Genomic DNA, 26168 nt, shown 5'->3' on the forward strand with positions numbered 1-26168 from the left:
CCGCACTGGCTGTGGTCTCAAGGCACGGAGGTGGTGTCAGTGGCCAGCACTGCCTTCCTAAGACTTGGCACAGCCAGTGAGTCAGGACTTTTGTCAGTTAATGCTTCACATCTGGTCAAACCCAAGAAAAAAACCCCAGTTTTTGATCCAATTTGTGATGCGTATGGTATAGAGTCCATCATCTGAAGGCACTTGAGCATGGATAGTGATTCCAACTGCTATGAGAGCTTTTTCACTTGATGTGTGTGTATAATTTACAAATGCAAACCAACACGTTTGGTTGTGTTCAACACTCCCACATCACAAGTGGGAGTGAGCCAGGAGGGCAGACAACCATATTAGACAACATATAGGACAGAGGAGGGTATAATATATGAGGAGTGTGCTGAAATCACATTTGAAATCTGATTTCATTGGATCCAGAAATATGAACTATTAGTATCTGATTGATCCCAGGGTAAAATAATATAATACATGAGTATGTTCATATGTCTATATAACAATAATCTGTCATGGAATATGATTACACATGTATTTATGTATTTATTTATATAGAAGCTATACATACAGATGTGTGTGTGAGTGCACACACAGACACACATAATCAAGAACATAAAAACACTAGGGAAGAGGAAAGAACTCAGTCTCAGAACTCAGTTCAGGAAAGAACTCAGAAAGATGTAAAGACAACCAGCCCCTGTAACCAGCCCCTGAGCTGAAAGAAAGAAACAGGGTGCAGAATGAAGCCTTCATAATCCAGCAGGAAATGGTCAGTGGGAATCCAGCCCAAAGCCAGGGGGCACAGTTGGCCTGTCTTCCCTCTTCTGTTGTCTGTAAGACACAAATAATTTTATTATGTGCGCTTGCAAATTAAAAACTGGCTTGACCTTGATACAATGTGGAAAGACAGGTGTGTTGTTCAGGATGCCTTAAAAGATCCTGTTTTTAGCATATAAGGGACAATTTCTTGGGTATGTTATAAAAAGTAGTCATTTCATGTTTCTTTTGTGAATATTAGAAAACCTCACTTTTGATATTTTAGTTAGTTTATATCACACCTGGCAAATTTTCAGTAGTTCTCATTTATTAAAGCCCCACTGAGACCCATCAGAGTCCAAACCTGCTAGCATTTATCCTGCCAAATGCTGGAGGCTTTCCCAGCTACTGCTCATCGTTGGAAGACGTGATTTCCCTTGATCCCCCCAGCAATGACAGCTCTCACACCAGCCTGCTGCTGCAGAAGAAGCTCTGCTCCTTCCTGGACAGCCTTAAGCAGCACTTCAGAGAGCTGGGCACTTGCTAGGGTGTCTCGACTGCTTCTTTTAGGAATCACAGCAGGCTCTCATGAAAAATCCTTGCTGTTAGATTGAAACCACCCTTCTCAAAACACAGGGAAGGTTAAAGTGGAAATGTGCCTGTTCTAGAGGGCACATTCAAAATAGTTGGTGCTAAAATAATTGGGTGAGGAAGTGAAGAAAATAAACAATATGACCTTCCTAGAGCAAGAACAAAACTTGTTTCTCTTTTCAGATGTCTCCTTGGTTTGCAAGGTTAGGGATCTCTGCTCCCTGCTTGCTGCTCAGTGCAGATAACAATACTCAGAGCAAACTCGTTCTAGTTAAACTTTAACAGATAATCTGTAGCTCTTCTGAGGGTCCTCCAGAGTTTTAGTACCATTAAATAGCCCTTCCCAGGTGTTATACTCTGGCAAAACCCACGAATCTTCAACACCCTGGAAAATTGAGGATTTTTGCCACCTGTGGCAAATACTTCTTGTGCAGCACATTGCACTGTTTGCACAAAAGGATCTGTTTGTATTTCCTTGATTCAGTCAGGGGTACAGATCCACTGAGGTGACTGAGGAGTATTTTTTCCTGCGAGCAACATCAGCATAAGGACATTCTGTTCCCTGTATATTTGTCCTTCACAGTTCCTTGCTCTCATATTCTGATTCCTGCACTACCCTGTGACTGATCTAAAATATTTGTGGATTTTAATCTTAATTAAATTAATTCAATACCTGATTTCAAGGGAACACTGTTCAAAATATCTTTGATTTTATCATATTTTGAGCAAGAATTAAACTTGAGAGCACTAAAATATATTTAAACAGTAATTGCAGTCTGGAATATTTTTAGGACAGTGCCAACAACAGTGGTGGAATGAATGAGGGGGTTTTCAGGAGTAGAAATTTCATGAGAGGTTTAATCCCTTATCAAAATGAGAATAAACTGTTCAGTATATCACAGGTTCACAGGACTCATTTCCAAGTACCAGCAATGAAGATCTTTCTGTGATAGAATTTAGTCATGTTAGAGGTGAAAAGGGATGATCCTAAGTCAAAGTCCATGTGGGATAAGAATTGCAATGATATGAGAAAACAAATAATAATTTTCAATAAGAAAACACCAAGAAAGGTCAGGTCCAGTTCAAAAATTAAAATCCTATGTTTCCAAAATTCCTTGCTCAGTAGTTTCAAAAAAATGGAATTTTTAGTATTCTGTAATTTTTGGGCAGCTTTTTCTTATTGAAAAAAATATATAGAAGTCAACACAATGAACTGTGTGAGGAATGAAATGAGTGCGGTACCTGTGTCTTTCTAAACAAATACCTGAGACAAGGATTTAAATGCTTTTCACAGATAAGAATCTGCAGTCATCTCAGCACATCCTGAGATTATTTACTACTCAATCTAGCATCATTTCATGCTGTTATGTTCTTTAAAAACAGGGAAAAATGTTCCAGATGCCACAAGATTGTGCTATTAAGTTCAGCATAGACATAAAGTGTGGAAAGCATTTAGCCTGTGTCAACACATCCTCCACCTGGCAAGCTTCTGAAATACCAACATATCATCAGTGGGTAAAATCTGGTGGTGTTTGGCTTTTTCAAGGCTCTGTCAGTGTATGTTGAAATTAACATCTTGCATTGGTTTGCTGGTGCTGTAGCTTGCATGACTGCAGCCATACAAGAGGTTGCAGGAACAGTCTGTCACTTGTCCTTTTCCAAGGAATATCCCGAACAGCTGTAAACAGCAAAATAGTTTTGCTTCAATAACCTGACTCACAATGTCAACTTTGGCACTCAGCAGCAGAAAATCCAACAACAGCATTTAGTCATAATATATGAAAGTAACTGCATTCATAAGAAATTGAAAGTACTGTGGAAAAAAATAATTCTTAATGTCCTTATCTTACTTTAGTATCTCCTATATAGCTGCATGTGCAGATGCTGCTCCGGAAGAGCTCTTAAACTGAATCCTTATCTGCTCCCCATCACTGTCTGCAGCAGCTGGGGGAGGAGGGGGAGGGAAGCCAGCTGGAAATCCCAGGGTGCATTTCATGGGGTTTCCTGACCATTTGGGACTCAGCAGTATGTGCAGGAGCCTTTGACACCTTCAGAGAATATAAGCATGAAATCAGTGCCTGCCTGGTGTCCCATCTTCTTTGTGCCCTAGAGATGCTTACCTGTTGCAGGCAAAACCCTTTTGGCTGTCAATTGCTTTCCTTGTAGTCTTTTCCCTCCCATGTCACCCTTGGGCACAGTATCTATTCTCTACAAACACAGAAGTAAATAAAGACCAAATATTGTTCTTCTCCTCCCATACCCTTTCTAACATCCTAGCTTCCACTAGAGTCAAGTTTCATGTGAGCTTGCTAAGTCAGAACAGAATGCCACTGTGGACTCCAGGAGGTGAAAAGGTGACAGTGATAGCCGCGAATCTCTGCAATAGATAGGTCAGTGCATGGTGTGTGGGACACAAAAGTTTATTGTCAGAAACAATGCTATTTCTCTCATGATTTGAAAGACAGGCTAGAATTTCCGCAGCACATCCCCAGTTGCTAAGTAACTTATGGGAGAGGCTATTATCCAGTTTTGAAATTGTTATTTAACCACCAGATCTCCATTCATGCTGTGATATCTAAGAGGTGTTTCACCACTTTGCGTTGCATGTTTTGTTGTATGTATTCCAAAGGAGTTCAAACTCAGGAAGATTAAATAATGCCCTGTCCTAGGGTGACATTATGATGCTTGTATCCCCATTTGTGTGTTCTGTTTATGCTGGATATTATGTTCTGTGCCTTCGAAACTGGCTCTGAAGAGTGAATGTTTTGTTTTGGTTTTGCTATCAGCCGTTCCCCCACACACTGGCAGGGCAGTACATAGTGCTGCTTTGGCTTTTTGCTTAGCTTTTCGGTTTGCCCTTGCTTCTGCTTTGCTCCTGCTTGCTCTTGCTTTTTGCTTCTCCTCATTAGTTAGTTTAGCTTAGCAGTCCGAATTTTTCCCTGGACTGTTTTTCCTTTCCCTTTTTTGGACCTACTTGAGCCTGCTCCTGACTGGGACTTGGGAACCCCGAGAGTTTGCACCGTGTGGCCTAGCACGGCCTACTCTGCCCCAGCGCCGGAGGGACCGACAACAGAGCAACCACCCCCAAGAGAGACTTTCTGAATTTGTCATCTTTCTCAGAGTGGTGTCATCTGGTATTGCTCATTTTGTGTGCTGGGGGGTGCTGTGCCTGTTAAATAAACAGGTTCTTTCCACTTCTCTCCGAGCAATTCTTCCCAAACCAGTTGCGGGGAGGAGCCGTGTGGGTTTGCTTTCTGGAAGGGCCCCCTTTTGGAGGTTTTCTCCCAAATTTACCCTAAATCAGGACACACCCAGACATATTCCTGATGTGCCCTCCTGCCCACTGCACTCAGAAACTGAGGGCTCATGGAGAAATGAGGTACAAGGATCAAGTAGCTTTATGGCAGGAGAAGGAAGGATTACTGGCTTTATACTGCCTGTATTACTTGCTCTTTCTTTTTAGCAATGGAAACACCAGTGACTAGTTTGAAGTTTCTTGTTGTCTTCTGTTTTTATTTAGGTGTGGGAAAGGTAGCTGGATAGAAGGATGTACTTTAGTGAAATATGTTTTCTTCCAGAAATGCATTCCAAAATGAGTATTTAGGTTTTGTCTTCTTCCATGTGATCTACCATCATTTCCTACCTATTACAGCTTATATATTCTTTAATAACTCAGATTTTTTTCCCGTATATATGTTCACTACCAGTTCCTGTTGCATCCCTCTCAGCTTCTTTACCATTTTAGGGAACATGAATAAAGCCCGTCACCTGCAAAATTATTCCAGGACAACAGGAATAAAGGCCCCACCTTTTCCCAGGAAAGACCAAGGGCAGCTGTGTTAGGTGTTTTGAAAAGGAATGTGCCAGATGATTGGAAATCTCAAAAATAGGTTAAAATACTCCATCGTGGCAGATGGAAACAGCAGACTTCTTCAAAGAAGAGTAATTGAAACAGAAATTATATTTGGCCTCTAATCTTTCCTAGCATTACATGACTGTAATAATGCAGTTACGTAATTACATAGTCTTATTAATGCATATTAAAGTATATTAAATCATGAGAATCCTAACCTTACATAGTCTTAAGGATTATGCAATCAAGAGGTCTCCATAAATTTACTTGTACACAACTACTCTGTCTTCTACAGATTATTTTATAGACTATATGGCAAAATTTACTGTTGCCATTTTGACTTTTAACTTTTTACATCTTTTCAACATGTAACCTTGACATGAATAGGTGGGAGAAGAGAAACATAATGGAAGTGTAAATGACTGTTGGGTTTCCTTTTGACGCAAAATACCCCCAAAATTGAGGATGCATCCCTTAATTTATAATTTCATTATTTCCTTCCCCAGAAAACAAAAGCACAACTTAAAGAAAAAAATTTATTACTTGTTACAAGTATTTTTAAGGGTACATACAACAAAGATAAAATTCAACATAGCCATGTATTAAAAAATGGAACATGCACCATTAAATGGACTAATAAAAGATTTTTTTTAAATTGAACAAGTTATCCCATCCAATAAACAAATGGTTGTATAGTATCCAATAATTTTTTTCAATTACGTTTCAGTGCTATATAACTTCAGCTATTCAATTATTAGTTTTGTTGAGGTTCTTGCTTGTTTCTGATTTTTAAAAAGATGCTTAACCCCGTCCAACAGATTTCTGTTGTTTATTTTTAATTTCAGAGTTGACATTCAGAAATATTTCTTTGCTGAGAGGGAAGTCAAACACTTAACAGACTCTTCCTACAAGAGATGGTCAATGCCCCAAGCCTGTCAGTGTTTAGGAGGCATTTGGACAATGCCTTAAATACCAGACTTTAATTTCTGGTGGGGCCTAAAGTGGTTGGGCAGTTAAACTTGATGATGATTCTAACTATGTAGGTCCCTTCCAACCAGAATATTCTATTCTATTCTATTCTATTCTATTCTATTCTATTCTATTCTATTCTATTCTATTCTATTCTATTCTAGTCTAGTCTAGTCTAGTCTAGTCTAGTCTATTTTTTAAAGACTACTTTTTTTTAGTTGTTGATGGACCATTTATGTTGATACATTTTTTTGTAATAACCAAGCATGCTTAGTCATTTAGGTAAGGATTTGAAATGCATATGGGAACAGTTAATGTCAATACCAGACATCAACAAAGAGAAGAACTTCCATTGTGTAGACAAAGGCCCTGCACAGCATTAGGTTCGTTCAGCAGCAGGTCTTTCTTCCTTAGCCCTCCTTTTTATGTTTAAGCACTTGTGGATCCTTTCTTGTTTCCTTTCACATCCCTTAACAGATTTAACTCCATGCTGGCCTTGACTTCTCTAACCCTGTCTCTGAAAGATCAACCAGATTCCAACTCTTGTGTGTAGAATTCATTTCATGTCTTATTTTACGTAGGAGCTCCTTGTTCATCCATGCAGTCCACCTGCCACCTTTGCTTGGTTTTTTTCCCCTCACTTCTTTCCTGTCATTCATAAAAAAAAGCCAGGAAAGGCCAAGCCATGATGATACAGGGACAGACCACCAAGTTGCACTTTTAAAAGTGACTGTTTAAGAGTGTGAATTTTTAAAATTCTAGCAACACTTGAAGATTGCTCCCCTAGGCTTTTCCCATGGGTACAAGATGAGTCCAAAGTGTGCAGTAGAGATCTTTACACATGCATTTTGCAGCATATTAAGACAGGGAATCAGGTTCCCCTGTCACAACAATGGGCTGCACTGTCTCAAATTGACTAAACTGATTTGTCATGGAGTGATGGGACTCACTGCTTTATATATATGGTTCATTGTTCATTTTATCCCATTTACTCAAAGCACACTGAAATCACATCCTGTTACTGCTACATATGAAAAGGATTCATTTCTGCAAAAAGAGATAATCTTGCTGTTTTTCAGGGCTTTACATGGGGGCTATGACCAAGGCCATGAATAAGTAAGTAAAAATAAATGAAAATTACTCACAGACTATTGATTGCTTTGGCTCTAAGTGAAGAAAAAAACTAAATTGGGACAATTTTCTTTGCTGAACTACGTGGTGATCCAAGACTCATTTAACACCACCAATGAAATTACAGAAAGGGGAATAAAAAGAGAGGAAGGAAACTGATGAAAGTTAGCAGGGGTGCTGGAAGTTGCAGCTGGCGAGTGCAGCCACCCAAGAGCGGCTGCTGTGGGTAGATGAGCTGGCAGAGGGCCAAGATCTGTCTGTGCAGTTTGATCCAAAATGAAATATGAAGTCAAAAGGGCTTCTTTTAATTTGCTTGTATTACTTGCATTGTTCTCATCCTCTGTGTGTCTTGATAAGATTTTTCTCTTCCAGCAGTCAGCATCAGAATCCCTGGCTGCTACTTTTCATCTCACCTTCACCATTTGCTTTCCCCATTCCTGCATGAGTGCAGGATGAATCTTGTTTTGTCAGTCCAAACAATCCAACAGCTCTGTGTGTGAGCCCTGAAGAGGGGCCACGTTGTGAGAACTCTCTGTCCTTGTCCTCTTGAGAGCAGTGACCCAGAGGACACGGGCAAGTTAATCAAGCACACTCCTGCAGGCAGGCAGGAAAAGTCCTCCAGGGGAACAGATCTTATGGTATCACTCACAGCTGCTCAGTTCACGGACTAAGATTGTAAAAAAAAAGTCAAATCACGTAATCAGAGCTGGTTTCCAGTAAACAGAACCTAAGGTAGGTGGTTGGGCCACTATCTGACAGCATGGGAGGGAGGTGGGAGGCGCCAAAGCCCTACATCCCTCAGTGCCAAATCTGATATTTCTCTCAGCAGTAGCAAAAATAGCTCAACAATGCATCAGCTTAATGCAAGCAGCTTGTTTGACCTAGATGTCATTTTTATTATGCAGGACCTCAGCCTAGGTTTGGGTTCCAAAGTAGTAAAAGGAGAGATTTTTGGCTCATTTTTGTTTGACCTCAGTGTACAAAAAGAAGACTGGTGGGAGGGATTGGACTTGTGGTACCAACATACATAGTGTAAGGAAAAGGTGAGTGAAAATGTGATGTTGCTGCTTGAGAATTAGACCTTGTTTTAGATGTAACGTCTCAAAATCAAAATAATTATAATCCAAGAGGTGTTTTAGATATCTTTCTTTGTTTGTTGTCTTCCTCTAGCCCTTCCCTCCTAACAATGAACTACCTTAAGAGCTCTGAAGCCCAGTGTATTTTACCTGTGTGAAAAGCAGAAAGGGACAAATTTGCCTCCATCACACTCACATGTTCTCTAAGGACAGATAAGACTCATTTTTGGAAGAAAAATGTGGTTTTTAACCCAAAGAGGGACATATGGGGGTCACCATGTCCTGAGGAACCAGAGGATTTTGGACCTTTGCCTTTGTTTATCTCACTGACTTTTGCAATGCTGACTGTGGAAAGCATGAGTGATATTAGCTTTCCATTAACTGTCACCTACGACCTAGTTTAGTATTTGACGTTTGTGTTGCTTGTTACTTTAGTTCCAGGAATTAATGACTCCCTGGAGGAACTTGATCAAAGCAGGGACCAGACAGTTAAAATAATACTGTTATGTGTGTCAGACAGTTGTGCTGGGGTTTCCAAGAATTACTGAGATTTGAATGGGTATTTTTGGGACATGCAGACTTTGATGATGTGACTAAGCTGAAAAAGGTCTCATTGGACAAACAGATCTGTTGGGACTGTGAACATTTCAGGTAGGGATCTAAGAGGAATCAAAACAAGCCAAAAAAAAAAAAAATCATGGCAGCACTTCTGAGTGTACTCCCAGCCATCCATACCAGGCATGGCAGACAAGCTCCTAGTCTCGAGAAATTTGCAGCAAAATGTTGTTCAGGGGTCTCAGGCAGCATGGTGTATGTGCCCAGGGCACTTCACATGCACCATGACTGACTTGATCATCTGCCCAAGAGAGCCCCTGTGTGAGAAGAAGGCTACTGTACATTTCCTGATGCCTCATCAATGTCTGTCAATTTCTGAAGGGATGGTGTCAAGATGGGGCCAGGCTCTTCTTGGGGTGACAAGCAATAGGACAAGAGGCAATGGGCAGAAACTGATGCACAGAAAATTCCACCTGAATATGAGGAAGAAATTTACTATGCATGTGACTGGAAGAGATGGTGCAGAGAGGCTGTTGAATCTCTCTCACTAGAGATATTCAAGAACTACCTGAGCACAATCCTGGGCCTGTGGAATGAGCCTGCCTGAGCAGGGAGATTGGACCAGGTGCACCCACTGCAGTCCCTTCCAACCTTGCGTGTTGTGTGCCTCTGTGATTGATTCTGTGATACTCTGTGGTCACACCTCTGCACAGCTGCCTCGTCCTGGTTTGCATCAGGGCTATGGTCTCCTCTGATTGCTACAGCTGTGAGAAGATAAAGCTGGGAAAAGAGATACTCATATTCTAATTATATGTTTTTTTTCATTGTATGAAGAAGGTCCGTTACTTCTGATTTGTTTGTAGCTATTGATAAGCCATCTTTTATTTCCTGTTGTCATTTCCTCCACTTCCCTCCATCATCTGGTACAAAGTGATCAAATAGTAAATCCAGAGATTATGATTACTCATCTCTTCACAGTCATTCCAACCATGAGACTCATCTTTCAAGCATATTCAATGATCTTCATACTAGGCAATATGGTGGCTTCTCAGTCACAATCATCTGGTAAGTTCAAATCCCCATATATTTATTTAGAAATTGATTTATCAGCTAGCAATATTTCTGTGTATATATCAATATTTCTGTGTATATTTTACCTCATGTGTTAGAATATTCAGTGCTTTTTTTGATTAGAAGATTGAACCAAACAAAAATTAATATCCAGCAGAAATGAAAGTGGTCTTCTAAAAAGCAAAATATAACAGATTTCTATGAAAGTTTTCTAACAGAGTAGATTGCAGCCAAAAAAGAATACCCTTCGGTGAAAAAAGAAGGATAAAAGACATGCAAGGTAAGATTTCTGCACTTAGTACTGTAAAAGAACACTATGGGAAAAGATCAGCAATACTTTGTTCCTGAGAAAGCATCAAGATCAAAATACTATTACACAGCAAAATTCTTAGAGACCAGTTGTTTGGCTACCTAAGAACATCTCTGTCTTAGGTATTTATCTGCAATGCCATTACTTATAGCTTGTCAAAGATAAATGCATTACTACAGAAATAAAAAATAAAGCTCAACACTTACATCAAAAATCTAATCTTCACTCGAGTTAAATTCCCACACATTCCCTGTCATTCACTTTATAAGGAAAAAGAAATTCTTTAAAGTTATGATCTCATGCTATCAACCTATAAGTTACATCTCTGTTCTGCCACACATATGGTAAATAAATACCATTTCTGGCAATGCTGCACCGCCTGATTCCCCAGGGTTGATTGTCCCTGTGAGTCACTGGCTGTCCTGCGAGAGAAAGTGATTTCTCTGCCCCGAGATGGCAATCACCTATAGCCATGCAGTGCTCATGGCATGCCTTTGTGGAACAAAATTTGAAAATTAGAGCTCTGGTACCGATTTTATGCAGTGTTGTGATGCCTGGCAATGGTCAGCGATCTTCTGAGAAAAACACCAAAGCACTGAATTTGGTGGATTCTAAGAATTATGCTATAAGAATTATACCTTGTCTCAATATATCTATTAAGAACTTTCACTTGCTGGCATTTTTCCTCTTCTTGAAAAGATTTTTGCTATTCATTCTCTGTCCTATGCTTTCAATTCAGCAGCCTTGTGCACTAACGGCACTTTCGCCTACATATCTTGCTATCAAAAAAATAAAACTTTCCTTCATCAACATGAAGGTTAACTAAAGACTATAAGTTCAGATCTCGGTCTTGTTCTCCAGTAGTTTCTCTACAGAGTACTGCAACATGTGGAAGTTCAACATGTGGTTACTTATCAGGTTTCATCAGTCTAAGGAAATCAAAAGTGTTTTTTCTTCTTTGTTATGCATCAATGAGGTTGCAACTGTTCCAGTACATGCATGTTTCATTCTGTTATCTTTGAAGATTGATATTCTGCCTCTCCCTTTCTTTTTTTAAAAATTTGTTCCATGACATTTAGCCTTTTTACATGTTCCCTTTCAGTAGTATCTTTTCTCAGTAATAAACTTTGAAAAATAGAAAGGAGGTGGAATGTACTTGCTCATATTCTTTCTCATGGTTGCATTTGCATAATTTTTTACTCAAGGAAATGTTGTTTTTTTTTCCCCTGTAGAACTACTTTCTCCACACACCATAGTGGTATTTTCCATGCTTCTCTGTCCTCAGAAGAATTAGGTGGCCAGCAGGGCTTGTGATGTTCAAGTATTGTGGGACACCTTACCAGTCCCTGTCTGGTTTTATGGAAGTGTGGGCTTGGATAATTTCTCTGAAGCTCTTGCTCCAGGGCACTGGTATATATCCTCCAGCACTGCAGCATGCTGCATACCTAGGTAGACCAGGAGCTCATCTTCAGACAGAAAGTTGTGCCACCTCTTTTAGCCCAGGGACTGCCTGTTCATAACATTTTTGACCTTTTCATCTATCCATTATTGTAATAGGAAGAATAATTATGAATGTGTTGCTTTGGTGTATTGTATGCCTCCAGGATCACAATTAAAAAAAGGCTTTAAATATTTGCAATTACTGTGGGAGAGCTGACATATCAGCTGAGAGTGATCTATGGTGTCACAGATGAATTTAAAAAATTTCCATCATAAATAAAGGGACAGAAATTGTCTTCTCTATCCTCTTTCTCTTTCCACTAACAAAAGATACAAATGATTCTTCCTGCAGAAGTATAGGTGTATACTTGCTTTGAACCAAACACCTTTTCAGTTAATGACAAGGGAAACATCATCAAAAAGAAAAAATATATTTCAGATAAACTGTATATATCCTCAGAAGACTTGATGCCAATTTACACTAAACTTTAAAGAAACTCACTTAGGTTATGCATGCCTTCATTTTGAAATTTAAATTATGCAAAATATACATGTCATAATTTCAAAAGATACATGCAAATACCTACTGTACATTTACAAAAAGTACAACTCATACTACATTCAAAAAGGCTTCACAACTCATGAAATTAGGAAGCACAGAAGAAAATTTCTCCAACTAGAGCTCTGAAAACAAGTCTTTAATGATAAAATATTGGTAAGATTCTGTCCTACATACCTACTTAATTCTGTTGAAACTGATTTTTTATGAAATTTTTTTTTTTTAAATGGGAGCAAAGGAAAGAATATGTATATATCACCAGATGGTTTACTATCATTTCTATTCAATTTCAATTAACTTTCTATTTCTTGTTAAAGAATTTAATAATGTATTGCCTTCCCTTTTAGTACACAAATAACTGCAGTTGTTGGAGTTTATACTTTGATTTTAAAATCCCAGCATTTAAATTCATAATATGTAGGGATATTTTGCAGAAAAATATTCTGATTTAGATATTTTTATTTATGCTGTTAAGTCGATACAATCTGACCAATCCTGCTGAAGTCAACTACTCAGAGTTAGGTCCATGAATAAATCACTTCAGGACTGGAGTCAAACTGATATTCTTTGCCATACAAAAATGTTCACCACCAAACCCAAGATGTAGTCTTCACCTCTGAATTGAAGATTCAGCCTCTAATAAGTAGTGCAGAGTTATAATACATTTGAAAAAATAGAGAACAAAGAGTGTTGTTTAAGGTTCAGAATTAATTGGTGTCTTTTTTTTTTGCCTTCCAACAGGCTAGTCGGTGTCCACTTTGATTGTGTGGAAATGCCATGGGATTCCTCTGGTTTCCTTACTAGTATCCATCTCTAGAGCCAGCCATACCTCAAATAACCCACTGGGAGTGTGAAAAGATCAATCTCCCCCTTGAAAGAATGCTATGGGATTCAGGGCTTTAATGCTGGTGCCCTTTTCACATTGGTATTGAGGGAAAATTTGGCACCCTGAAAAAAGGGTTTCAACAATTGACCTGCACAGAGATGGAAGGGTGGCTTACAACTTTACCAGATCTTTACTTCTCTGCTGGCAGGTTGTAGGATATATAGTCACCGGTTCAAAGAGATTCCCAAACACAGATCACCTAGCTGAGAGGCAAAATCAGTCTAAATTTTGTCACCACATTAATTGTCAGATGTGTAAAAAAAATTTGGATAAGCAATTTCTGTGTGCTCTCTCTCACAATTAATGAACCAGCGTTAACCCTCTTAATTCTAACAATTTCCTCAGAAAAATAATTTGCAAAGAAAAAGAAAAAAGAAGTTATTTATACTGTCCAGTAAGAGAAAATGAATTTAGAAAGAATAAGCATTATAGTATTGTTTCAGAATTCCAAACTTGGAGGGATAAAACTCACAGCATTGTAGTTTTTTTCCTTTTTGAGATATTTAAAACAAGCTTTTACTTTCCTTGCCTCTGTTACTGTGTTCTATATTTATGTTATAAACTCCTTTTTCCCTTTTCCTTCTTTTGTTCTGTACCTGCACAGCCCCTGTGACCAAATTGACTGAACACCTCAGATCAATTGTGATGAAAAGAGACTTTCTATAAGGGGCATGTAGTGTCAGGACAAGGGGTGCTGGCCTTAAAATTAAAGAGACTGGATTTAGATTAGGTGTTAGGAAAACGTTCTTTACTGTGAGGGTGGTGAGGCACTGGAACAGCTTGCACAGAGAAGCTGTGAGTGCCCCATCCCTGGAATTGTTCAAGGCCAGGTTGGATGGGGCTCTGAGCAGCCTAGTCTTGTGGAAGATTCAAAAACATACCCTACAAAGAACATTTTGCTTTCTGTCATTCTGCCCAAATATTGTACACATAGAAACAGCATCAGAAATTAATTTTGAAATTAATTACCCTTGAAAATATGCAATTAAGAAAGCAAGTACTCTTCCTGTTCTTATTTTCATAATTGAAGCATGATCATTAGCAGTTTTTTCTCAAAGTGAAAATACAGGCAATCAGACTAATTATCTAAAAGTAGAAAGTATATATTCTGTAACTTCTAAAGGGAATGGAAAGGATTCATTATATAGTAATAAAAATTATCTCAGGACATTACAATATTCTCCATTCTAACATGTATAGGCTTTTTCATTATGTCAATTTTACTTAAGGATGGAGAACATACACCTAATGCACATTAAATATACATTAAACTAGTTTTTCAGAAAATCTAAATCCAAAAATTAAAGGATTTCAGTTACATTACATGCTGCACAGCACAACCATGCTAAAGTAGTCCATAAAAATTAAAATGTAGTAGTACAATCATAGACCAAGAATCCACTGTTAGGCACTTTGCCTGCATATTTCTTCGTGGCTTCAGTAAAAGACAAGATCATCTCTTAGACCTGCACAAGGGAATTACAAAGAGCTTGAAGTCTTATGTAAAATGAGCTTCTTTGTTTTAGGTACTTTGTTGCAACAGAGGTAGAACTGGCTGAATAAACTCCACTTTATGACACCTTTTAAGGTTTTTTGCTTCTGTTTTTGCCTCAGCATGTAAACAACTTTTTCTGTTGGAGAAAACAATACAAAACAAGTTTGCAGGCAGTAGGTAAGAGATGGAGGATGTAGTTTCAAGTCCTTTTCTTGAGTAAGAGCAGAGCAGAATCTTTTTTCCACAGCTCCACGAGTCACATAGCAGAAACCTGAAGGTACATCTACCCAGTATGTCCTGAATTTTTGCTATAACTGTCATGAATGCTTTTGAAAAGACTATGTGTTACAACACAAACAAAAATGTTTTAACTCTAATTAGAGTAGTCATAAAGCACCTAGACACAGATAAAGGCATGAAAATAGGCAAAATGCTTACTTGAACCCATGTCTCATGTTCTTCATGTTGATTACAGAGCAAAAGATAGCATCCATGAGAATAGTTAACCATGAAATAATTTAAATGACTGGATATAATGAAAAGCCCATAAGAAATATTTTAAAATTTTAAACCCCTTCAAAAGTCCAGAGGAGCATGAAATGTACACAGCGATCAAAGCTAAAATCCTGTATTTTCCTTCCAGACAGGAATATTCCAACAAATAATTTTAGTGGTAGACACTTCACAGCTGGAGAAGTCTGAAAATTTTGCCTTCAAATGGTTTCTTGATGATACATTTTCTTTCTCTTTATTCACTCAAGTAAACACAATTTCACATCTTATAGAATGCAAAATAAGCAAATTTTTATATAGAATGGAATTCTAATCCTTCTGCCTTCTTAATTTCTTCATTTCTTCAATGTCAGGTTTATCTTCAATGTCTGATTGTGGAATCCTGTGTCCCTAGCAAGAACAGTGTCAAGGAGATGATCGGAGAGGAAATAATGTCTGCGTGCAGTCAGGGGACATTAAATGATCGTGCTTGTACTTAAGGCGGAACGGGCCATAGATCAAAAATGCAATGCATTTACTTGTGCTGATCTGCTCTGTTTTCCTGTGGGTCTTGACTGGTCTGCATTTCTGGTGTTAGTTCCTGGTTTCTCACAGCAAACATCTGACAGTTTTCACAGGTGTTCCCTACAGTGTTCGTTCCCAGATTTCTTCAGCAGTTATTTTGGGGAAAGTTGTCCTCAAGGTGTACACCTCATGCAGTGCAGGAACGTGGCCCAGCCTACACTTTTTGGTCCTGGGACCATGTGGCCAAGTCTCTTGTGTCACTGTGCATGCCTTCATTTCCTTATTTTGAAATTCTAATTTCAACCTCTCTAAGTTGTTTTACTCTATTTCCTTGTAGTTTGGACGTTCTTTTGTCTTCTTGTTTTATGATCATCTGAGCCTATTGCATACATATCTTAGAAATACTGATTTCCTACTGTGGAAACCCAGGGCACCAGGAATATTTCTCTGTCTGCTCTGGGGTGCCCTGACCCTCAGGGGAGCACTGACTTTGATCCTCATTCATGGAGAAAGTTTCCTAGACTTCAAGATAGACTGGAATCCACAAAAGTGTGAAATAGGTTATAGAGAGGTGTTGGTGTAGGTGTATCACTTGGTGAGAAATTTAGGTTTTGGGATTTTTAGTATGTTGTGGATGGAAGCAAGATGGAGGGCACAGGGTGTCCTCCTGGGTTTCTTCTTCATGCTTCTTCTTCCTTCTTCTCCATGGGTTTGGGTGGCATTTTGTAGTTGGGCAGAAAAGTCCCCACTGGGGGCTCTTTGGGATCAGTTATTGGGTTAAAAGGGAAAATAATCTATGTGACAGTTCTTAATTGGATAGTTTAGTCTTAAAAGACCTTGTAACAAGAGATTGTGAGCCATTTTGTGCCTTCTAATGAAAAGCTGCTGAACTCGGGTTTGCGAGACTGTTTTACTGATAAGAAATAATAAACACCTGAGTCCGAACATGAACTACCGTCTCAAAGTGCCTTCAATCCAGACCCAGAGACACTGACAGCCTACTAACGTCAAGGGATGCTTTTCATCCTCACTCCTGAAATCATAATCTCTGTAAATGTCCTAAGCAGGTGGGGAAGATGCCATCAACACCACAATAATCAACTTCAATAACGAGAAGATGCAGATCACATGGGCAACAAGAGAGCTTTTTCCCAATGAGAATGTGTCATTTTTTTACACGTGAGTATTGTCAGTGCCAATTCCTCTCTTGTTAAAGGATTTACTTAGGGACAATGAAATATCCAAACCCATTTGAGTCTTCTCTGAACTAGAAATTCTTTTAATATTTCTTAATATCCAGCATGAAACTTGTTTATATTCACAACTTACAAAAGCATACAAATCAATAAACCTGGGGAGTAACCAGTCACAGCAGACATAATATGAAACATTTGTCCCTCTTCTGTCATTGTCCCTCTTCTGTGCATTGCTGATGCTAATTACACCATCAAAAATGTTTTCTCCACGTATATGTATATATTTGCCTTATTAACTGAGATCATTAATGACTAACAGAAGCGTAATATTTTGGTTAAAGACAGTCATAGTGCTTATATTTTCTTTCTGGGTTATATATATGGAAGAACTTTTCACAGTACATCTTGAAAACAGGATCATGAGAGCATCTGTTTGAGCAAGTCATTCCCTTATTAGAAAATAACAATATGAACAAAACTTGAATATTTCAGACTGCATCCAAACCCAGGGCTGGAAATTAGGTGAAGTTTGGGTGGTGAATTCCCTCACACCACTATGAAATTTGTCACTTCAATAAAAACTCAGACTTCCCTTGACGTAACATTTGAAGAAAAAAAAAAAAGCATTAAAAATTTCATTAACTTAATTTTTAAGTTTTCCATTTACCAATATTATTTCACTTACAGATTTGGTGAAGGCAAGAACAAAGTTTGGAAGCCATGTACCACCTATTTATTGGATCAAGATTATAATTCTGGATGTCTTTTTGAGACAGAAGGACCTACCCTTACCATTTCTATCAGGAACAGCAATGGAAGTGATGTGCTTTTTTCTAAAAATCTAAAAGCTGATTTTTACAGTAAGTATGAAAAATCATGACTACTTTGGCAGATTTTCCAGTTCTCTAAGTTTGAGAAGAAATCTTTTATATGGCATATAAAATGTTATCTTTGTGCACATCAAAACAAAACTACAGTTATTTCATGCTGATTTTTGTTCCATGCTGTAGTTACATAGGCTTGTGTGCAGCTGCAGTTAAGTGAGACAACATTGGACAGTCAGACTTGTCCCAAAATACAATTTCAAAATCCAAAGGAAAATACTAAATATATATATATATATATATATATGGGTGTTCTTTGTCTAGTGCAGGCCTGCTGAGCAAGAAAATGAATAGTTTTTTGTCTTAGTGCTGACTGTGTGATATTTCTCATACTTTCAACCTTCATTCTTTTGCTGTTTTTCATGCAATACCAGGCAGCAAACTGCTTCTTGTCAAAGATGCTGTCACAAAACCATCATTGATGCCAATAGAAATTAGCTGAGTGGCTATGGTACAGTCTGGCAGAGTAAAAGCGACATCCTATTAGTAGTAGAGATATGTTCCTGTTTTTATTGAATCTTTACTGTCCCCAAATACATATTTACCATCTGGTGTGAGATTAATTTATCCAAAACTTCTGGAATTTTGCATACCTACATCATTCAAAGTGGAACGATTTTTTTCCTAATAGAAATCACACAGAATATATACAATGGACAATTATCTGAAAAAATTTATATATTCCAAACTTCTTAATAACATTTTAGCAAAAGGGATTAAACACAAATCTGTCAAGGCTTCAAACTTTGAGAATGGTTTTATATCTCTTAATTTTACCAATATCTGTTAAATTATGGAAAACTGCAGCCTGATCCTCAAATTTTCACTATTAAACACCCACTGATAACAAAATTAATTTCAAAAAGGTTAGGTAACAAAGGAAAATATCAAGGATCAGAGTGAAGCCTTTAAATTAGGAAGGCAGAGTTTTCATAATACAAGAAGGCAAGAGTTCATTTTAGGATGCTATAGCAAAATTTGTTTCTCTTCTTCTCAGTAAAGCCCAGTCCACCAGAAAATGTGACCTTCTTCTGGAAAGAGGACACTGTTACTGTAAGCTGTAATAAACCTGAGAGAAATGCATGGTGCTTGAGATTTGAGCTTCAGTACAAAAGCAAGTTTGACAAAGAGTGGCAAGTGAGTTGTATGTCACATTTTTAATCAACATTGAAAACAGTGGGACATCACATTTTTATTCAACACTAGAAGGAGCTGGAAGAAGCATATCCATAGAATATAAAATACGTTTGTTTCCAAATTTTCTCTCATACTATATTTTCAAATATATCTGCTAGCAGAAAACATCTAGATTTTTAGAACTCTGGGTTTCTACCATTCCAGAAATAAGTTATAAATTTAAAGGCAGTTCCCACCCTAAGAGCTGAGGGCAATCTAAGGAAAAGGCATATATTCAGAATAGAGGCGTTTGGAAAGATAGAAGCAGAAAACAGATTAAGGAAGAGAGAAAAAAAAGAAAAACTAATGAAACAGTAGTTAAAAAAAGAAATTACACAAGATTCTTATTTATTCTAAAATCAGCTGTAAAGAATTTTCAAACACTATTTCACTAACTTAAACCTTTCTATTCTCAAAAATAACTTGTAAATATTTTGTGGATTTGAGTGTCTTTGTGTATTGTAAATATGCAACTGTAACATAGTGCACTATGCAATGATTGTTAGGACCTTCAACTCAATACCACACAACAAGGAATGGATATGAATAGTCAAAAGTCAATCAAGAAACAGAATTCCTCAAAACTCAGAGAAGGTAACATTTGTTTCTGAGGTTCTGCATTGGCTTTTTCCCTGTCCTAGTTGTGATCATGACTGAGTGCAGCATTTTGAAGCACTGTCTTAAAAACCAGAATTGACAATGATAAACCTTCTTTCTCAGTCCAGAACCTCCAAGTGCTGCAGTATTGGAGAGCAAGGCTTCGATCCCAGGAAGTGCTACTCTTTCCGGGCCAGACTGACGAGACTGGTACCACACTGCAACGTGGTTAAATACAGCAGTGACTGGGCAGCTGAAACATTTTGGATGAATGGCACGTTATTAGGTAACACCTAATATATATATATATATATAGTCTAAGTGCAAAAGAAGAAGGAGTGATTGCAAAAGAAGCTGAGGACATGCAGCAAATGAATGTTGCGTTATTGTACTATTGTTCTCCATGTTGTGTTATCAAAGAAATTTCATGTAAATGTTTAATTGCACCTGTTTAATTTGACTCTATCCACTTTGCTCCTTATGGCTCCTGAAGCTATCAATTAGTGCCATAATCAGTAAAGAGTGTTATTATCTGTGTTACAGTAGCACTGAGGATCCCCAGTGACAGTGATGTAATGCATGAGGGCTCAGTGGATGTGTGTGTTGAAGGGGAGTGCCTGTATATGATATTTGGACATCAAATATGAACTCTAAGAAAATCCCTGATGTCTAATTTTTGAAGGTAGTTTTTGCAAGTACATCCAGTTGTACTACAGGACCACAGGTCACAGAGGTCTGATGCCCAAGGATGTTGGATTGATCGAAACGAGGAGGATGGGGAAAAAGAGATTGAAGGGAAGCAAAGCCAGAATCAGCGCTGCTTTCTTACCAGACAGTTGCACTTAACTGAGGGTGACTGACATGAATTAGATTGTCAATGCAAACAGTATTCCTACTGCTCATCAAAAACAAATCCCAGTTTTTCTGCAGGAAAAAAAAAAAAGAATGTACACCATACAAACACATTTATGTTACCTAAGCACAAACTGCCACTCATTAGACTTTACCAGAATTATGAAGGCCTCAATTGTTCAGAGTAACAAGATCTGACTTCTCTAAAATGCAATGGGCTATTAGCTCTCTTGAAGACCACCTAGTTGGGATGAAATCCTGGACCATAGGTAGCCTGTACACTCACGGCCACAGTGCTGACCTACAGAGAAGACTCTCCCACTATGAAAATTGTGAGCCTGCAAGCACGCCCTCAGGTGTGGCTGGCAATGCCCTCAGGAAATAAGGACAGTGTTTTCCTCTGCACCTCTGAGAGCAGACAACTTCTCAGCCTTATCTGAGCCATTTGACCAGAGGCTGTCAGCAGGTGCCTGCAAAGAAGGACATCCCAGAGGAGGCAGTCTAAGTGGTTAAGAGATTCTGCGTGCCCCTGGATCAGAAGTGACATTGACACAACTCCTTCACTGGGGCAAGCAGTTCTCTTCAGGATTTTAATGAGTTATTGACTCCAAATCTATAATCAGATGAAGCTGTGATGCTTCAAGAAATTTCATAAACTCTGAAGACCTCACTTACCTGGAGGTCACAATTTTACTTGTGGTTTCCTGGCAGCTAAACAGAGCAAGGCGGTGGAACAGGCTGGACAGTTGCTTCTGTATGAATAATCATCCAGGGGTTTGGGCATTTCTGTGGAGACCAGAAGGCCAGCAGTAGGAGGCAGAGGTTTGAGGTGGCATTGCAAAAGCTGCAGGAAGAACGCTGAGAATGCAGGAAAATGCACAAATTCATTAGTTCTATATACTTGCATGTCAGGTTTTAGCCTGCCTCTAGTTACTTTCTGGGTATCAACTCCTGTGATTTGCTGTCTCTTTCTTTGATGATATTGTTTGTTTTTTGTTGAGACATAAGACATTAGGGCTACATGTAAACTTGCATTTGCAGCTTCAATGATTGTAAGTTGGTGTATGCATGCAGATCTTGGCGCAAAGTTGCTTTATCACTGTTAATGCAATGTGATGAATGTGAGTAGAAATACTTGATTCATTCATAATGCATCTACACTGCCTATAAGCCACCTCTGTTTTCCTTTACCAGGTCAATTTAGATAAATAAAACCACAATTTAATTTTGTTGCAAGGTTTGGGGAAGCAGAGATTTTCTTTTCAGTCTCAATTGAACAATTACACTTGTCTTATTTGTCCTTAAAAATATTTCTGGCTTTTTTTTTTTCTTTTTAAAGAAAAATCAGTATTTTAGCATGATTAGGTACATTTACAGTTAAAGCAAAAGAAAGTTTTTGACATACTCTTTTTGTGATTATTCTTAGATTCATGTGATGATGATATAACTCCTCAGTCAAAGACAGTAATTATTTTAAGTTGTTCACTGGCAGTAGTCTTAATGATGCTTATCCTCCTGATTCTTCTGTGTAAGTGGCAGAGGTAAATATAGTTTTATTGGTTACTACTAAATAGCCATGTCATGAAAATATAGCTGTCAGTCTGGATGAAGCCTCTTGTGATGAAAATTCTTGTCAGGCAAATGAAGTCATGGTGAAGATGTAGAAGTCAGCAGCTTAATCACTGTTTGAAGAATAATACATCCTGGCCTTCCAAACACCCAGGCCTTTAATTTGCAAAACGGGAACAATTCTGGTAAAAGACAATGTTTCAGGATAAAATTCTGTCTCTTGCACTTAATTTCTTCTCTTTTAAGGAAATTTAGCTAAATTCTGAGAAGCCAATTTTTCTAATTACTTCTTCTGAAAGGACATGCTTTTGTTCAACCTTCATCAATCAATCAATCAATCAATCAATCAATCAAAATGTCTGTTTACAGTAAGATAAAGTAAGCTTGAGTGCATTTAACTTTAATAAGACTATATCAATATTTAGATTGGCTGTTGAATAATGCTGTTCATGTTTAGAATTTACAATTTAAAAAAATCCCAAACAACTACCAAACGACTACCAAACCCACAAAAGCCCCAGATTTTGGCTTTTTTGGTGGGGAAAAAGCCACCAAAATTGACATATTTTCAGAGATGAAAGTATTTGTGATTCTAGTTACCCTTTCATTTCATAAATTGAGTTTTTTCTCCTGCACTTCCACGGCTCACATTTACATTTGTGTTCACTAACTCAGCCAATACAGCTGGTTGGTACACCATCTTCCCTGTCTAGGGGAAGGTAACCGGAGAGTGCAAGGTCCAACTACTGCATTGAGCAAAATGACACATGCTGAATAACTGGAAGTTTGTGTAAAGTCTGGATTTTGCTAGACCGGGATCGGGTTGAAAATTTATCCAAAAAGTCTCTTACCCCGATGGTGTTATCACACTGTTATAACTGCTTTTTGACTTTAGAACACATTAAAAAAAAATCAAGAACAGAGTACTGTAATGCAGAATACATATATGTGGGTACAGAACTGTGCTGAATGTATGTATGAATAACTGTGCTATAACAAAACTTTTTTTTTTGTTTTATTTTTTTTTTTTCCGTTTTGCAGGGTTCAGATGTCAGTCCTGCCTGCTATACCAGACCCAAAATACCCATTTGCTGATCTCTTCAATGATCATAATGGAAACTTACAGGTAAAAATCACCTTAGCTGAGCTGCAAACTCCAAAATGTTGAGAATAATTTGAAGGTAGCTACTGATCCTTGCTCTGCACTGACATTATGACAAGGAATCTCTGACCCAAGATAAAAGCCCCAAACCCTCTCTCTTGTGCGGCATCACCAAGAGGATCCACAGAGCAAATGCTCATAAAATCAGTGCAGTGCTGCTTTGGGACCGTGAAAAGGCACTTGCAATAGAGACAGAGAAACTGCTGGAGAAGAATTTCAGGGTGTTGAGAGGCACAATATGCACTGAAATGACATTGTGGTGTCTGCACCCTTTCCTGCACATGACAGGTCAGGGCGCTTGATCTTGTGCTTTGTGTTTGTGAAGTGCCGAACCTGTGAGGGCTGGCACACTCACAGCTTTGCAGGTGTCAGTCACAGGAGGGAATATCCACTCTCAGCCATAGAGGTCCATGCTCACAAAACCTTTAGACACAGAATATCTATCAAATGAATCGAGCACAGTTTTTGCCTTTGTTTTCTTAATGCTTCTTATGAGTCACTCATCACATATGTGGTGTAATTTTCTGTGTTAGTTGTTCTAGTGTTTACCTTAATTGCTAGTAAGTTTCCTCTAAAGGGGAAATGGGTTAAATATTTACGTTTTCAACCCCAATGAAATATCAAAAATCAGTAATAATTTTTCAGCGACAAGCTGAAAACTCTTATATAAAAAGACAGTTTTAAACTCAAAGTGAAGAAAAAAGATAAAAATTCAAATTAGTACTAAAGCATTAATACAGATATGTTATGTTGCCTAAATCTTCATTTGAACTTAGCCTTAATTTAGTTTAAGTCAGTGCTTGGATCAAAGAAAGCATGAGACTATCAAAGAGGGACCACCAGGTATTTTACACATCCAAGGTTTTCTAGGGCTCCTAATTAAATACAAAAATGTATTTTATGTGGTCTCAAGAATAAGTAGGGGTTTGTGTGCAGTTCTGGAATCCTATCTGCTTTCCTGCCACTCTGTCTTTCTTCTGTCCTGTTAGTTTATGTCCTGCTTTTCTACATTGCTTCTATTTCATCATCTCCTGGCTTATCCTGGAAAGACACCAATATGAAAGGAAAGCTGGTAATTGGTATCTGTACAACCAGGCTTCTTTTGACAGATAACTCATCTCTGCTGACATTAACATTTTAATTTTTCTAGGAATGGCTAGACAAAAATGATCATGTGGTGTTGCAAACCAAGCTGGAATATGAAGAACCAGAGTCCATCACTGAGGCAGAAAGCCAGCAAGAAGATGGGAAGAACAGTGACAAACAGGGGCCTTTGGAAAAAATCTTCACTTTTTCAGGAGCAGCTGAAAATAATGATGGCAAAGCAGCTGAGATTGCCTGCCTGATACCAGCACCCAACACTACAGCTCCTTTTGCTGGCTTCCATATTATAATGAATGATGACATGTATGTGATGTTATAAAAGCTGCAGGAGGTGTTAGGAAATTCCATAAAAGTCCTGATGAGTCTGGGAGAGTGACGGAATAGAAAAGGTCATCATGAAAAGATTTACATCAAGAAAGACACTGGGCTGTGTTTTTAGATCTGTACTTTCCCAACAGCTACAATCTCTCAGGCAGACTCAAGTATTTGAAACAAACTCCTGATAATTTATAGAGTCAGGATTTGTTCTTCTAATTGGGGTTTATCCCAAAGCCCCATTTTCCTTCTATGGACAGGAGAGCCCAGGAGCTCTCCCATAATATATGTCAGCAGAGCTGAGATGTACTCCTTCTGCTTATGGAGTGTGTAGAGCAGGGCAAACTACACCATTGCTCTTCCCAAATGAAGAGAGAAAATAAAGAGGTTTTGCCGTCTCATGTAAAGAGATTTTTGTTGCCTAACTTTGCATTTCATGGCACGCCTTAAAGGTTTTATAGAGAAGGAATAAAGGCAATTCTAAGAAGAGAAGAGCAAGGATGTACAGTATTGAATCACATTTTAGCCTGCAGATACTTCTTGTGTAGGCAGCTTCCTCTAGAACAGCAGGGCATCAAGTTTTCTCAGAAGGTCATGCCCTCTAAGTCTTAGAGTTTTTGAATAGTCAGCATCTTACAGCCTTTATTTTAGAAAACTGAAGTTCATTTTGAACAGTATTTATGTTTAACTGAGTTTCATTTATTTTGAACTGGGGTTTAGTGCAATCAGCAGCTGTATACACAAATTAGGACTTCTTATTCATATCACATATACTAGTCTTTTGTTTTTCTTTAGAAAATGGGGAGTTTGGGTTTTTTTAGCAAGTTTAAAAATAAGTTTAGAACAATATTTTAAAGTTTTCTAAACATACCATCTTTTAAAGTATGTTTAATTTAAAATCTAAAATGCAATATACTCAGCAATCAGACTTGGCAAAAAAAAATCTTTATGATTCTGATTTTCTGCATATCACTTATGTTACATGCTATTTGAAAGCAAATTTAGTAATAAAATTTAAGTGTTAAAAGTGCCTATCATCTGGGTAAGAAGATATAGTGTGGTTATGTGCTGAATTAGCTGCAGTTATTCACCTGCACATCAGTCAGTCATTAATGGCTTTATCAGCTGAATAAGCCTTGCCAATCACATACTTCCATTATGCAAACACTCTGATTTAATGTGCAAATTGGAAATTGTGCATTTCAGAAAATTACTGTGATTAGTAAAATATTTTAATTCAGTGCTTTAAAAACTTCAATTCCAGATCTTTTCAAGAACAGTAAACAATAATATGGATCATTAAGTGCCAAGATCTTTGTCTAAGGGTTCCAGTTTGTTTTACAAAGAAAAATAAAGACATTTTCTGGCCAGTAAGTGGGAAACTCAATTGGAAGGACAGTTCAGCCACATTGCCCAAGCTTTTTTGGACATTGTCACAGATTTGACTGTTCACTCACAAGATTAACATGGATTTCACATAATCCTGAAAACAATTTTGCCTTGTATGCAAGTTTGGGGGGCGCTTTTTGCACACTGCCCACTTCTGGAAATTTTTGTGAAATGTAGCCATGAAAAGTTTCAATAGCACTGTCAGAATGCATTGA

General features: G+C 38.1%; 1 protein-coding gene across 1 annotated transcript; it reads left to right on the forward strand.

Annotated features, from left to right (window-relative positions):
• The first annotated feature begins 9920 nt into the window (after nt 1–9920).
• CRLF2 (cytokine receptor like factor 2) lies at nt 9921–24717 on the forward strand. The gene is made up of 8 exons (XM_059466953.1): nt 9921–9996; nt 16777–16888; nt 17593–17765; nt 18787–18926; nt 19686–19848; nt 21841–21955; nt 23025–23109; nt 24296–24717. Exons 1-8 carry the CDS (start codon nt 9921–9923, stop codon nt 24566–24568), a joined length of 1137 nt encoding a protein of 378 aa, XP_059322936.1. The 3' UTR covers nt 24569–24717.
• Nucleotides 24718–26168: the final 1451 nt, after the last annotated feature.

The sequence above is a fragment of the Ammospiza nelsoni genome, chromosome 2, assembly GCF_027579445.1.
Source record: "Ammospiza nelsoni isolate bAmmNel1 chromosome 2, bAmmNel1.pri, whole genome shotgun sequence".
Classification (NCBI taxonomy): domain Eukaryota; kingdom Metazoa; phylum Chordata; class Aves; order Passeriformes; family Passerellidae; genus Ammospiza; species Ammospiza nelsoni.

Excerpts from the sequence above, each read along its gene's own strand:
- CRLF2 (XM_059466953.1), top strand. The coding sequence starts at position 9,921 with ATGAGACTCATCTTTCAAGCATATTCAATGATCTTCATACTAGGCAAT. Across the intron at positions 16,889-17,592 it reads AATGTGTCATTTTTTTACAC|ATTTGGTGAAGGCAAGAACA; the intron begins GTGAGTATTGTC and ends TTTCACTTACAG. Across the intron at positions 23,110-24,295 it reads ATCATAATGGAAACTTACAG|GAATGGCTAGACAAAAATGA; the intron begins GTAAAAATCACC and ends TAATTTTTCTAG.